At 35.9% G+C, this 14,489-nt stretch overlaps 1 protein-coding gene across 2 annotated transcripts in view; it reads left to right on the top strand.

The window, feature by feature from the left end:
- The window catches only part of SLC12A2 (solute carrier family 12 member 2), a 94,232-nt gene that overhangs the window by 37,291 nt on the left and 42,452 nt on the right, over nucleotides 1-14,489 (top strand). For both annotated transcript variants that reach the window (XM_015095938.3, XM_012178176.4), the window contains exons 5-10: nucleotides 2,436-2,575; nucleotides 4,252-4,362; nucleotides 4,945-5,053; nucleotides 9,399-9,526; nucleotides 9,623-9,707; nucleotides 11,699-11,850. In XM_015095938.3, the coding sequence (XP_014951424.1) occupies nucleotides 2,436-2,575; nucleotides 4,252-4,362; nucleotides 4,945-5,053; nucleotides 9,399-9,526; nucleotides 9,623-9,707; nucleotides 11,699-11,850 (725 nt within the window). The remainder of the gene's footprint in view (nucleotides 1-2,435; nucleotides 2,576-4,251; nucleotides 4,363-4,944; nucleotides 5,054-9,398; nucleotides 9,527-9,622; nucleotides 9,708-11,698; nucleotides 11,851-14,489) is intronic.

The raw sequence follows: 14,489 nt of genomic DNA, 5'->3' as shown, positions 1-14,489 counted from the left end.
GTGATTAATTATGTGATTTAATATCTTTAACTTTAGCTCTTTGACATAAAAATTGTCATTATATGTAAGTCCATTAGAATTTTTAGTGTTCAAAAGTATTGGGGGAAAATTTTTGTCATTTCAAATTCTTTTTCTTCAGAATTTTAAAGATGATAAAAATTATTAATTGGTAAAGTGAATTACTAAGAAAGTTTTTTTTTTAATTGGCCTAGTAGGCTGAAGTCCATGGGGTTGACTGAGCAACTTCACTTTCACTTTTCACTCTCATGCATTAGAGAAGGAAATGGCAACCCACTCCAGTGTTCTTGCCTGAAGAATCCCAGGGACGGGGGAGCCTGGTGAGCTGCTGTCTGTGGGGTTGCACCAAGTCGGACACGACTGAAGGGACTTAGCAGCAGCAGCAGCATAGTTATTTTACAGTGTTGTATCTGTGCCTACTGTACTGTAATGAGGAAGTTTTGGTGGGTAGGTTTAAAGTATAGAATATTTTGAGAAACTTGATAAAATTAACCCTAAAACCTGTTACAGGTATTTTGAAAATAAAGTTTGCATATTTAGTAATTTATTAAATTGTAGAATCTGTTGTTGCATTTGTCTTCATTATATGATTTTAAGACTTCCTCATTATGTTGTTTTAAGACTTCCTTAAGGCAGAAAGTGAAGAGAAACTAAAGAGCCTCTTTATTGAAAGTGAGAGAGTGAAAAAGCTGGCTTAAAACTCAACATTCAGAAAACTAAGATCATGGCATCTGGTCCCATCACTTCATGGCAAATAGATGGGGAAACAATGGAAGCAATGACAGACTTTATTTTCTTGGGTTCCAAAATCACTGCAGATAGTGACTGCAGCCATAAAATTAAAAGACGCTTGCTCCTTGGAAGAAAAGCTATGACAAAGCTAGACAGCATATTAAAGAGCAGAGACTTTACTTTGCCTACAAAGGTCCATCTAGTCAAAGCTATGGTTTTTCCAGTAGTCATGTATAGATGTGAGAGTTGGACCATAAAGAAGGCTAAGCGCCAAAGAATTGATGCTTTTGAACTGTGGTGTTGGAGAAGACTCTTGAAAATCCCTTGGACAACAAGGAGATCAAACCAGTCAATCCTAAAGGAAGTCGATTTTGAATATTCATTGGAAGGACTATGCTGAAGCTCCAATACTTTGACCACCTGATGTGAAGAGCTGACTCATTAGAAAAGACCCTGATGCTGGGAAAGGTTGAAGGCAGGAGGAGAAGGGGACAACACAGAATGAGATGGTTGGATGGCCTCACTGACTCAGTGGACATGAGTTTGAGGAAGTTCCAGAAGATTCTAAAAGACAGGGAAGCCTGATGTGCTGCAGTCCACGGGGTCGCAAAGAGTCAGATACAACTGAGCGACCGATCAACAAAAAGAACAGAATATTTCATCAGTGTCTAGAAAAATGTATATAACTTAATGTAACTTCAGTACTGTTAAAACTAAGTTGATTATGACCTAGAAACCAAAAATAAATTAGAAATTTAGGGGAGCTTTTAGAGACTTTAGATAAGTATTACTCTGACTCAGAATCAAAATACTGATTTAAGTTAGAAAAATACTTGCTTCATGATAACAGCTCATTTAATGTCTTTGTCTGCTCTGCCATTTAGGCAGGATTTATAATATATAAATTTATAATATAAACAATGTTAAATATATAAATTTATTAATAAATTTAAATTAAGTTGTATTATAATAAAACTGGGCTTCCCTTGTGGCTCAGCTGGTAAAGAATCCACCTGCAATGGGGGAGACCTGGGTTCGATTCCTGGGTTGGGAAGATCCCTTGAAGAAGGGAAAGGCTACCCACTCCAGTATTCTAGCCTGGAGAATTCCGTGAACTGTATAGTACATGGGGTCACAAAGAGTCGGACACGACTGAGTGACTTTCACTCACTCACATAATAAAACTATGTCTCTTCAGGATGTCAGTATGTGCTGTTCATTAAATTTCTTGTGCTACCTTCAGTTTTCTTTGGTATTCACATTGAGCGAACTACCACACTAAGTAACTGAAATCATGTCAATTATCATTTTAAATGTTATTTAAGATTAAAAATGTTACTTAGGAAATCATTGGGAAGTGATCTTGATGTCTCCGAATATGAGGAGGAGGCTGTTGCCATTTTAATCTAAGCTTTAGAAAAGAAAGTAGGGATTTAAATAGCAGGATGATTTTTTATATTTAATGTGAGGAAAATTTTCTGCATGTTCAGAACTGTTATGAATGAAGTGGGTTGTAAAGAATTCTTTCTGGGTGTTTCTTCCTAAAAATATGCTCACCCACTCGCCTATTACTTTAACTGCTATGTTCACTGGTGGCATGTGTTTGTGAACTCTTGTGTAATTGAAAGGGTTATTTGACATTTAAAATTCTAACATTAGTACTTGTGTTTTTTCCTTTTCTTTAGGAGGAGCATATTATTTAATATCTAGAAGTCTAGGGCCAGAATTTGGTGGTGCAATTGGCCTGATCTTCGCTTTTGCCAATGCTGTCGCAGTCGCCATGTATGTGGTTGGATTTGCAGAAACTGTGGTGGAGTTGCTGAAGGTAATTCACCTTTTTCCAGTCATTTGTTTTCTGGATCTTTACTGAGGATTTACGTGCCATTCACCATGTAAGATGCCAGGAAAGCAGCAAGGAACATAAAACTCGTCCTTCAAGAAGTTTAGTGTGGGACATAGACAAACAAATGTCAGAAATGGGTAACTGCAGGAGGTCTTGACAAACTAGGAGGATCACTTAATTTACCATCCAGGAGTAGGGTGGCAGAGAAGTGTCAAGACAGGATTTTCAAAGGAAGGGAGTCAAGACATTAGCACCCAGATAGGAGAGGTGAGATATGGTATGAGGGAAATAGGAAAGAAAAGAAAGACCTAGAAGGGGTAGAGTGTGGTGTGTTATTAAAAAAAAAAAACCACAAAACTGGAAATATTTCAGTATGGCTGAAGCACAAAGTGGCACGAGGTTCAAGATAAGAGGGAAGAAAGAAGGATCAAGTCAAGAAGGGTCTTGTTTGCTGTTAAACCTGGATTGTATCTTCTCTGGAATTGAGATCCATGATGATCAGATTAGGTGCCTCAAGAAATACATGATTATAGTGTAGAGAATTGTGAGGAGTCACAGTTGGACATGGAGACAATTTAAAAGGTTGTAGCTATCCTGGGAGAAGAGATGTTGGTGAGTATTAAACCAGTGACGAGTGGAGCTGGAGAGATGTATTTGAGTGGTTTTTAATAGGTTGAGTAAGTAGACTTGATTGATGGGATGTGGGAAATTAGAGAACAAGAAAAGAGGACTGATTTAGATGGATGGTAATGCCATTTACTATGAGATAGAGAACACAGAGCATTTCAGTTTGGGATGTCTGATTTGGCATATGTAAGTCAAGCTGGCCAGGAAGTGGTTGATGATACTGCCCTGGAGTTGAGAAGAGAACTTAGTTGAAAAGAGTAATTAGTATGTGTGTAGTTAAAGCAGTAGAAATAGGATTCAATTTTATTAACTGAGAAGAATCTTGAATGACAGCTGTAGTTGTTCATGTTAGGTTGTAACTTCTTATAGAGGTGGTATATGGTATATTAGGAAGTGTAACATCTGAAAAGGACTGATACTTGCATTGGCATTGACCTTAGCTGCCTAGGCCAAAGGGACAGAGGAAAGGAAGTAAGCAAACAGTATAATCATTAAGAATTCATAGTCTTTCATTGTTTAATTTAGTATATGTTTTTAATATCATTATTTTAGCCACAAATAATTTTGTTCTTAGAATGGAACAGTGTGACTTTGGACAGCTGCATGAAAGTGTGTTCATCTCTTTTCCTTATACAACAGAAGAGACTGTTGAAAGCTGAATTCACTAACCACAATGAATACAAAATATATTTCTGCTTTGTAACTTTAAAAAAATCCTATTAGTACTACTTAGTCATATTATGACTTTTTTTTTGCTTGTTAGCAATCCATTTTTTAAATTTGAGTCTTTACAAATATAGCAGTATTAATATTTGATCATATTTTTGATGTCTTCAGATGTTTGAGTGACATCTCAATAGTAAACAGTAATTCATTCTTTTTTTGCTAGATCTCCCTGTTCATTCCTTAAATAGGAATGTATTCAACTTCTATCTGTGAAGAACTGTGATATCTCTAAAATGCTTCAAAAAGAATGGAAGAATGTAGCTGAAGTAAATAATATTGTTCATTCTATTGTTTTCTTTTTGTAGGAACATTCCATACTTATGATAGATGAAATCAACGATATCCGGATTATTGGAGCCATTACAGTAGTGATCCTCCTAGGTATCTCAGTAGCTGGAATGGAGTGGGAGGCAAAAGTAAGTAATGGTATCATTGGGGCCTCTGTAAGCGTTGAATGTGCAAACTTTTAGAGCTTATATTTTAGGTATTTTCTAAGGTGCGGTGATACCTGTAGATTTTGAGGGTTCCTAAGTGGCCATTTTCAAAGACGTTTACATATAAGGTCATTTCTATTTGGCAAGGTGGGAGTATTTGGAAATAATAGTCATTTAAAGAGGTAATCAAAGAGTATGTAAGAAAAAATGAATTATGGGGTATGTCAGAGGGAGTTACTAAAGGTAGTACCAGTACTATAATTTTTTTCTATATTTTAACATTTGTGTTGTTAGTGCATCTAACATGCACATCTTTAACTCACTATGGAAATAGTTGGCATGACCCTACTTTTGCTCTCCATTTTCCCCCAATGTGTTGAATATTCTGAGATTGTTCCTTTAACAAAAATTTATTAAGCACCTGCTTTGTGCTTAGCACTGTGTGAGGTTCTGGGAAAACAAGACAGAAATCTTTTCCCTTAACGGGAGTGATATTCCAGTGGCACTGAATTGGTATATCAACACAGTATGTTTGATTTTGATTTTTAACATTTAAAATTTCAGGCTCAGATTGTTCTTTTGGTGATTCTACTACTTGCAATAGCTGATTTCGTCATAGGAACATTTATCCCATTGGAGAGCAAGAAGCCCAAAGGTTTCTTTGGTTATAAGTGTAAGTAAGAAAGAATGTTTTTTTTAAGGTGTACATTATATCATTCTAGTGTTAAATAAATTTAGTACATTTTTCATATTTTGTAATCTAATTGAGTTTGGTGTAGTGACTAACAGTAATTGACAGTCCAGTTTAGTTTGGTTTCTTTTTTGTATAATTGGAGTAAAAAAAATCACTTTTATTTATAATTTTCATTTTTCATCATTAGCAAAATGAAAGGTGATAAAACATAGAGAAATCAGTGCTACTGAGGAAAAGTACTTTTGTTCTCATTTGGGGAATTTGTTACTGAAATTGTAACTTCTGTTCTAATGTTGCTTTTCCATTCTTTTACTTGTATTTAAACACAATAGTCTAAAAGTGCCTGAGACTGTGAAAGCAACTAGAAATAGTTTCTTGATGTAATTCTACAGTTTACATTATTAATTGTGTGAGAATTTTCCAGTTTTCATCTTCCATAACCCTTTTCATTCTGCCTCTTAACTTTCACTACAGGTGTAATTTACGTGTCATTTATTGTTTTATAAAGTATCTTTCTGTATCTCTGCCCCGCTCCCTCCACTGAGCTGCCGTGCACCTGTCTCTTCAAGGCAGAATGAAAGCCAGATAGAAGAGTTGCAGTAGCATCAGAGTTGCTTTCCCTTAGGGTAAAGGGTCTGCCTGTGTTAAACTGACAAAAACTCCTTGTTTTTTTAGTCTCCTGACTCTCGGCAACATTCTGTTTAGCTGTCCCATTCTCCTTTGATGTCAGACACTGTATTCTAGTGAGTTCTTTCCTACCTAATTCTCTGGTCGCTATGTCTTTTACTCCTGTTTCCCCTTCTCGTCCTTCATGCTCTAAATGTCAGAGTTGTACAGTGTTGTCCTGGGCTTTCTAACTGTATTCTTTCCTTTGGCAATATCTATTCTCATGGCTCAAAATACTTTCAAGAGACTGACATATTTCTACTCCTGGGTCTCTCCTTTAAACTCCAGATATAAGTATATATTCAACTGCTTATTTGATGTCCCTCCTAACTAACCCTTCTTGAACTTCTCCATCCTGATACATGAAAGAAATCAGGATCTCAGTGTTTTCTACTTGCTCTCTTTCTAATCCTTCTCTCATCAGTACATTATTCTCCTATCAGTAGATTGAACCACTACAGTCACCTTCTAATTGGTTCCCTGCTTCAGATGCTGATCCTTCAGTCCATTGTCTCTGCAGCATCCACATAAGCATTGATCATCCCATGTCATTTCCATGACTCTGTGCCCACCTCGGCTTTTCATTCTATTGAGGACAAAACCTACACTCTTATAGAATAAAATTTTGCATGATCTCACCCCTGCTGATCCCTTCTATTTCATTTCATCTCACCCGAACTGTGAGAGCTTTGCCTTCTTTTAGTTCTTCAAAAGAGCTAAACCTTCTTCCTGCCTCAGGGCCTTTCTATATGTTGTTGGTTATTCCTGGTGTACTCTTTCCCTGGAACATCACATGGTGATTCCTGCTCCGTAAAGTCTCAACTTAAGTGTTAACTCCTTAGTTGCATCACTTTCAGTTCAGTTCAGTTCAGTCACTCAGTCGTGTCCGACTCTTTGTGACCCCATGAATCGCAGCACGCCAGGCCTCCCTGTCCATCACCAACTCCCAGAGTTCACTCAGACTCACGTCCATCGAGTCCGTGATGCCATCCAGCCATCTCATCCTCGGTCGTCCCCTTCTCCTCCTGCCCCCAATCCCTCCCAGCATCAGAGTCTTTTCCAATAAGTCAACTCTTCGCATGAGGTGGCCAAAGTACTGGAGTTTCAGTTTCAGCATCATTCCTTCCAAAGAAATCCCAGGGCTGATCTCCTTCAGAATGGACTGGTTGGATCTCCTTGCAGTCCAAGGGACTCTCAAGAGTCTCCTCCAACACCACAGTTCAACAGCATCAATTCTTTGGCGCTCAGCCTTCTTCACAGTCCAACTCTCACACCCATACATGACCACTGGAAAAACCATAGCCTTGACTAGATGGACCTTTGTTGCCAAAGTAATGTCTCTGCTTTTGAATATGCTATATGCTATCTAGGTTGGTCATAACTTTTCTTCCAAGGAGTAAGCGTTTTTTAATTTCATGGCTGCAGTCACCATCTGCAGTGATTTTGGAGTCCCCAGAAATAAAGTCTGACACTGTTTCCACTATTTCCCCATCTATTTGCCATGAAGTGATGGGACCAGATGCCATGATCTTCGTTTTCTGAATGTTGAGCTTTAAGCCAACTTTTTCACTCTCCACTTTCACGTTCATCAAGAGGCTTATTAATTAGTTCCTCTTCACTTTCTGCCTTAAGGGTGTTGTCGTCTGCATATCTGAGGTTATTGATATTTCTCCCGGCAATCTTGATTTCAGCTTGTGCTTCTTCCAGCCCAGCGTTTCTCATGATGTACTCTGCACAGAAGTTAAATAAGCAGGGTGACAATATTCAGCCTTGACATACTCCTTTTCCTATTTGGAACCAGTCTGTTGTTCCATGTCCAGTTCTAACTGTTACTTCCTGACCTGCATACGGATTTCTCAAGAGGCAGATCAGGTGGTCTGGTATTCCCATCTCTTTCAGAATTTTCCATCGTTTATTGTGATCCACACAGTCAAAGGTTTTGGCATAGTCAATAAAGCAGAAATACATGTTTTTCTGAAACTCTCTTGCTTTTTCGATGATCAAGTGGATGTTGGCAATTTGATCTCTGGTTCCTCTGCCTTTTCTAAAACCAGCTTGAACATCTGGAAGTTCACGGTTCATGTATTGCTAAAGCCTGGCTTGGAGAATTTTGAGCATTACTTTACTAGTGTGTGAGATGAGTGCAATTGTGCAGTAGTTTGAGCATTCTTTGACATTGCCTTTCTTTGGGATTGGAATGAAAGCTGACCTTTTCCAGTCCTGTGGCCACTGCTGAGTTTTCCCAATTTTCTGGCATATTGAGTGCAGCACTTTCACAGCATCATCTTTCAGCATTTGAAATAGCTCAATTGGAATTCCATCACCTCTACTAGCTTTGTTCGTAGTGATGCTTTCTAAGGCCCACTTGACTTCACATTCCAGGATGTCTGGCTCTAGGTGAGTGATCACACCATTGTGATTATCTGCGTCATGAAGATCTTTTTTGTACAGTTCTTCTGTGTATTCTTGCCACCTCTTCTTAATATCTTCTGCTTCTGTTAGGTCCATACCATTTCTGTCCTTTATCAAGCCCATCTTTGCATGAAATGTTCCCTTGGTATCTCTAATTTTCTTGAAGTGATCTCTAGTCTCTCTAAAGCATCACTTTAGCTTTGTGTAATAAACACATTGAATTAGATTATCTCTCTCTGATTATTTGTCACAACACCCTGTTTCCATTGAGTACTTTTACTGCTGTTTGCAGTAGCCTTTTGTTTTTTTTTACTTATTTGGTAGCACCCTATTGATACCACGAGGGCTTCCCTTGTAGTTCAGTTGGTAAAGAATCTACCTGCGATGCAGGAGACTTGGGTTCGATGCCTGGGTCAGGAATATCCCCTGGAGAAGGAAATGGCAACCCACTCCAGTATTCTCGCCTGGAGAATCCCATGGACAGATTCGTGGCGGGCTATGGGCTCGCAAGAGTTGGACACAACTTAGTGACTAAACTACAACTACTACTGTTATTGATACTTTTAAGTTCCATGAAGGTAGCTTGTTGCTATTGGACTTCCTCAGTACCTTGAGATACCAGATGGCTCCAGTATTGGCACATGATGTATACTCAGATACCGGATGGATGGATGGATGACAGTTTATTGTTTGTTTCAATTTGAGGACCTATTAGAATAGATGGAAATAGTAGGAACTCGTTGACACTTTCATTATTATTGAAATGGAAAGGACCTTTACCTAGTTTGTCTTAGCTAAAAATTATCTAGATGCCTGATGGATGGCCTCAAAATTCAAACAGTTCACCCCTAGGAAATAGAGAAGACAGTATGGATAAGTTGTATGTAAGGGAAACAAACAGTTCCAGGTTAGTGTGATGTCATTTTTTTTGTTCTTCCTGCTTTCTTGTTTCTTTAACCTCTTGGCCTGTCTTAAGAGTCAAGTTAGAGGTATTTCAAACATAATTAGTAAGGTATACAAAATAATAGTGCATGAACCAGATCAAACCACCATTTTGGCTGTAAACTGTTTTCCTCATATAAGAAAAGGGGAACACCTATACTTGAATTAGAAAATATTCAAGAATTTACCAGTTACTGGAACTGAAGAAAAGTTAGGGATCATAAATCACCACTTACTCTTAACCTAAAATTTTATGGCCTAATCTGCTATCCATTAATTGCCAAAACTATTTTATTCTCTATAGCCGAAATATTTAATGAGAACTTTGGGCCAGATTTTCGAGATGAAGAGACCTTTTTTTCTGTATTTGCCATCTTTTTTCCTGCTGCAACTGGCATTCTGGCCGGAGCAAATATCTCAGGTGATCTTGCAGTAAGTATTATAAAGTACTTTACTGATTTCATATAAAAATGATATACATATATTTATTTTTAAAGGTAGACTTTAAAAAATGTTTTTGTCTTCTAGGATCCTCAGTCAGCCATACCCAAAGGAACACTCTTAGCCATTTTAATTACTACGCTGGTTTACATAGGAATTGCAGTATCTGTAGGTAAATAACCTTACATTTCTCTATGTGTTTCAGTCATTTAATGATGTATATACTATAAGTATTCATTTTCATGATATTTCTAACTTTTAAATTAATAACTATTTCAATAAAAAGACATGGAGTTTATAGTATTTTACTTCAAAAGTACTTAAGTAGGCTGCTGCTGCTAAATCGCTTCAGTCATGTCCGACTCTGTGCAACTCCATGGATGGCAGCCCAGCAGGCTCCCCGTCCCTGGGATTCTCCAGGCAAAAGCTAGTGGTGGCTTAATACATGTTGTCTAAGCCACCAAATACTCTATTGTTTCTTGTCTGGGGTTTTTATTTAATTATATAGTAAGTTAGAAAGTTATGTAAAGTCTCATCTGCAGATTCTTAAATTTCACTGAGACATATTTACAGAAAATATAATTCATGTGTAGAAGTAAATGAATTTTACTTTCTGATCTTCACGAATTTTAGCATATTTTTGTTTATGGTGGTTACTTTTTATATTTTTATGTAATCTTACTCTGTTAATATTGTTTCAAGGCCATTATACAGAACCTGACATTTTTTACCATAAAAATTTGATTTCAATTAATAAGAGATACTACATTGAATGAAAAGTATTACTAAATTAATGAAAATGATTTTAAGCTATTTTAATACATTGATGTAATCATAGTACTTGAAGAAAGGACTTAAGAGGTCAGCCAGTCTCTAAATCTTTTATGTGTGAGGAAGCCAGTTTTGCTGCCAAAAATAAGATAATAGCACTGCCTTTAAAAATTATTTTCATGACAAAGAGGGTTTTGGTGTTTTTATTTATAAGTAAGTAAGTAAATAATTTTGAAAGACTAATTTAAGATAGGTTCTATAACTGAAACATTCTAGTCTAGGAAAAATTTAATAACTACTGATTTTACATATAATTTGCATACACTGACTATAGATGCTGTTGTCTTGAATTTATTATACATTCATGAAATTAAATACTTCATCCAGAAATCATATTCCTAAAGTATAAGCACTGTGTTTAATGTCTAAATTCTAAAATTCAGGTTTTACAGTTAAAAATTTTAAGCATACTAGAAGAATAAATCATAGTCTAGTACTAATCAAAAGAATCACAAACTCCAAATTAATTAACTATAGAATATATTTTCATAGTATTTGATTATTTAGTCTGCTGCAAATCTCAGATACTATATGTTTTCTTTTTTAAATTTTTTCATTTATTTTTTATTGCAGTAGAGTTGATTTACAGTGTTGTGTTAATTCGTGCTTTACAGCAAAGTGACTCAGTTATATGTGGATATACATTATTTTTACTAATCTTTTCCATTATAGTTTTACTAGGATATTGAATATAGTTCCCTGTGCTATATAGTAGAACTTTGTTTTTTATTCATTCTATGTGTAATAGCTTACATCTGCTTACCCCAGAGTCCCAGACTATCCCTCCCCAACTCCTCCCACCTTATATTTTCGTATTATCAGGGTGGACTTACTTGATACAAAGGTTTAAATAGAATTATATAATTCATTCATGTTTAAATTACTTTTCCTCACAGAAGATTGATGTTAACTCAAGTCTGATCTTTGGCACATTTTAAATATAAAGTATTCAGAGTATGTGAAACTGTTTCTGCCATTTGGAACTCTTTCAACATAGTGTTTCTGTATTTGCTTTAGGACATTTTAATCAAGTAGTACAGGAAATGATTTTGCTAATATATCATTTTCACAGTGATGTTTAGAAGATTTTTAAGTATATACATATACATACTTTATAAGGTTTCATTTCACTGACTCAGTACTGGGGACCATGATGCTTTCCAGATTCTGTCCCAGGTAAAGAATTTCTTAACTGTAATACACTGTATTCTATTACTATTATAAGCAAGTACATACAGTCAGTACCATAAATTTCTTTATGGGTATATATAATTTTGAAATGAAGGTAAATGTTGGCTTGATTATTTGTCCTCATTGTCACTTGTGCTTCAGGTTCGTGTGTTGTTCGGGATGCTACTGGGAACGTTAATGACACCATTGTAACAGAGCTAACAAACTGTACTTCTGCAGCCTGCAAATTAAACTTTGATTTTTCATCTTGTGAAACCAATCCTTGTTCCTATGGCCTAATGAACAACTTCCAGGTGAGCATCAAATTTATATTATACAAGCATTCTGTGTTCATCTAGAGGTCAAACTGCTGTCAATTCTACCATTCAGAGTATAGCAAAAAGTTTTTGCTATTGCTTTATACTCAGATATCAGTGAAGACAGTATGCAGCTAATAGTGCATGCTCAGTCACTCAGGCACGTCCAACTCTATGCAACCCTATGGATTTCAGCCTGCCACACTTGCCTGTCCATGGCATTTTCCAGGAAAGAATACTCGAGTGGGTTGCCATTTCCCCCTCCAGGACACCTTCCCCACCCAGGGATTGAACCAGTGTCTGCTGCATTGATAGGTGGATTCTTTACCACTGTGCCATCTGGGAAGCCCCATGTAAATAATTGGGCAAACAAAAATATAAATGAAACCTGAGCCTGTTCAGGGGCAAAAGGGCCCCAGAGGGTAACACTTCTATAATAAGGTATAATAAATAGTTATTATATATAGTATACTGTTTGAGAAAGTAAGCAAGCATCTCACACATAGTCATATGTGCTGGGCCTATTTCTGGCTTCTCTGTTGTGTTCCATTGATCTTTGTGTCTATCCTCCCAACAATGCCATAGTTTCTTGAGTACTGTAATTAGACTGTCAGTATTAAAATCAGGTAGCTTGATTCCTCCTGCTTTATTCTTTTTTCTAAATTATTTTAGCTATTTTAGTTCTTTTGCTTTTTCAGATACATTTTAGAATAATCTATGTTAATCTACAAAAAAGTCTTGCTGGAATTTTGGTAGGAAATGCATTAAACTTGTACATCAATTTGGGGAGAACTGATAGCTTTACACTGTTCCAGTCCATGAACACATAAATTCTACCCTTTATTTAGATCTTCTTTGACTTCCTTCATCATTATTAGGTAGTTTTCAGAATATCAGTCCTGTATATTTTTTGTTAGATTTACACCTAAGTATTTTGTTTTTATTTTTGAGCAATTTAAATCCATACTAACTGAAATGAATTCAGCTTTCTGATTTGAGATTTCTCCCTAATTCCTCTATATATAAATGCCCTTTTAAGTATTGATCAGTATCAGCAGTCTTATTTAATTAAATATGGCTAATATAGTGATGCTGTGTTAACCACCATTGAACAGCAGAATTAAATTATTAATGAATGCTTAAAAGTTTGTGAACTAGTAAACATATGAACTCTGTAAAGATTAGTAGTAGTAGTAGTTTAGTCGCTAAGTCATGTCCGACTCTTGTGACCCCATAGACTGTAGCTTGCTAGTCTTCTCTGTCCATGGGATTCTCCAGGCAAGAATACTGGAGTGGGTTGCCATTTCCTTCTCCAGGGGATCTTCCTGACCTAGGAATCGAACCTGAGTTTCCTGCATTGCAGGCAGATTCTTTACCAACTGATCTACAAAGGAAGCCCCAATAAAGATTAGTACTACTGCTCTAGTATTTGCAGACTATCAGTCCTGCTTTTTATTTATTCTATTTTTGTAAAATTGATGAGTTTTAGATAAGATTTATAAGATGAAGAGGAACTACTAAAATATGGAGGATATTTTGAGAGTTGCTTGATAATTCTCAGGATGCTAGAAAGAAAAAACTCAAAGGTATAGATAGATTCGGGAGATTAAAACAAGATATTTTGTGGTAAAGTTATAGGTCTACAAATTCAAAGTGGAAAATGAAAATTCTGCTTCCTCATGTTTTTCTAGTAAGACAAACCTAATAAACAGAATAGTTGAGGATTTAATGTATTTCAGAACATTATATAGAAATATTATGTAGACATTTTATGTAGAATCTGTGTGGTTTACATGAAGATTTTTAATGGCATTATGTATATTTTCTTTTGTATAGTTTCAAACAATTGGCTGCACTTTCAGTGGTTAAAAATATTGGACTCAATTATGTAATAGATGTTTTGTTTTTTTCTAGTCACAAGACTAGGCAAAATCGTAGAATGAAAGAAAGTATTCATGTCCAGCTAATTATTCAGGCCAATTCTGACATTGATATTGTGTATGAAAGACACAAATGTTGGTCTCTGCCCAGTGACTGAAAATGCCAATCAGATTTCTGTGTTGCTGCCTTAAACTACAAAAGTATGTTGTCTTTATTAAGTCTAAGTATGGAAAGTATGGACTTACTCAATCAAAGTGTAGGAGTTTGGTATATGTAAATCTGCTTTTCTAATTTAAGTAAAATTTTTAAAAGTACTTTGTAAAGTGATAGAGAATGGAAAGAAAATTCTGTCAAATTATTAATTGCTTGTCACTTGGAGAATGAAGAATGGTGAATAGAACATTACTGAGGAGCATATAAATGGAGACTCCATCATGAAATCTATACAAAGGCACAACTATATAATGCTATTTTGCATATAACTGATAAATATATGTACATATAGTTGAGTCACCTTATCTTAAATGTTTAATTTTATTTAGTTTTATGTTTATTATATTTCTATATTTTAATGCCCTCAGAAACCTTTCACTCACCATTGTTTAATAAACAAAGTGATGATCATTCACTACTAGTAAAATTTATAGTGGATAGATCAAATTAACAGTACCTAAATCCATTAAACAGTTCTTGCAAATCGACTTTATATTTTGACAGATTTTAAAGGTACACAAGGAACAGTGCTATGAAAACCT

Source organism: Ovis aries, chromosome 5, assembly GCF_016772045.2.
Source record: "Ovis aries strain OAR_USU_Benz2616 breed Rambouillet chromosome 5, ARS-UI_Ramb_v3.0, whole genome shotgun sequence".
Taxonomy (NCBI): Eukaryota; Metazoa; Chordata; class Mammalia; order Artiodactyla; family Bovidae; genus Ovis; species Ovis aries.
The sequence above is the reverse complement of the archived record's forward strand: the minus strand, read 5'-3'. Positions and strand labels throughout refer to the sequence as shown.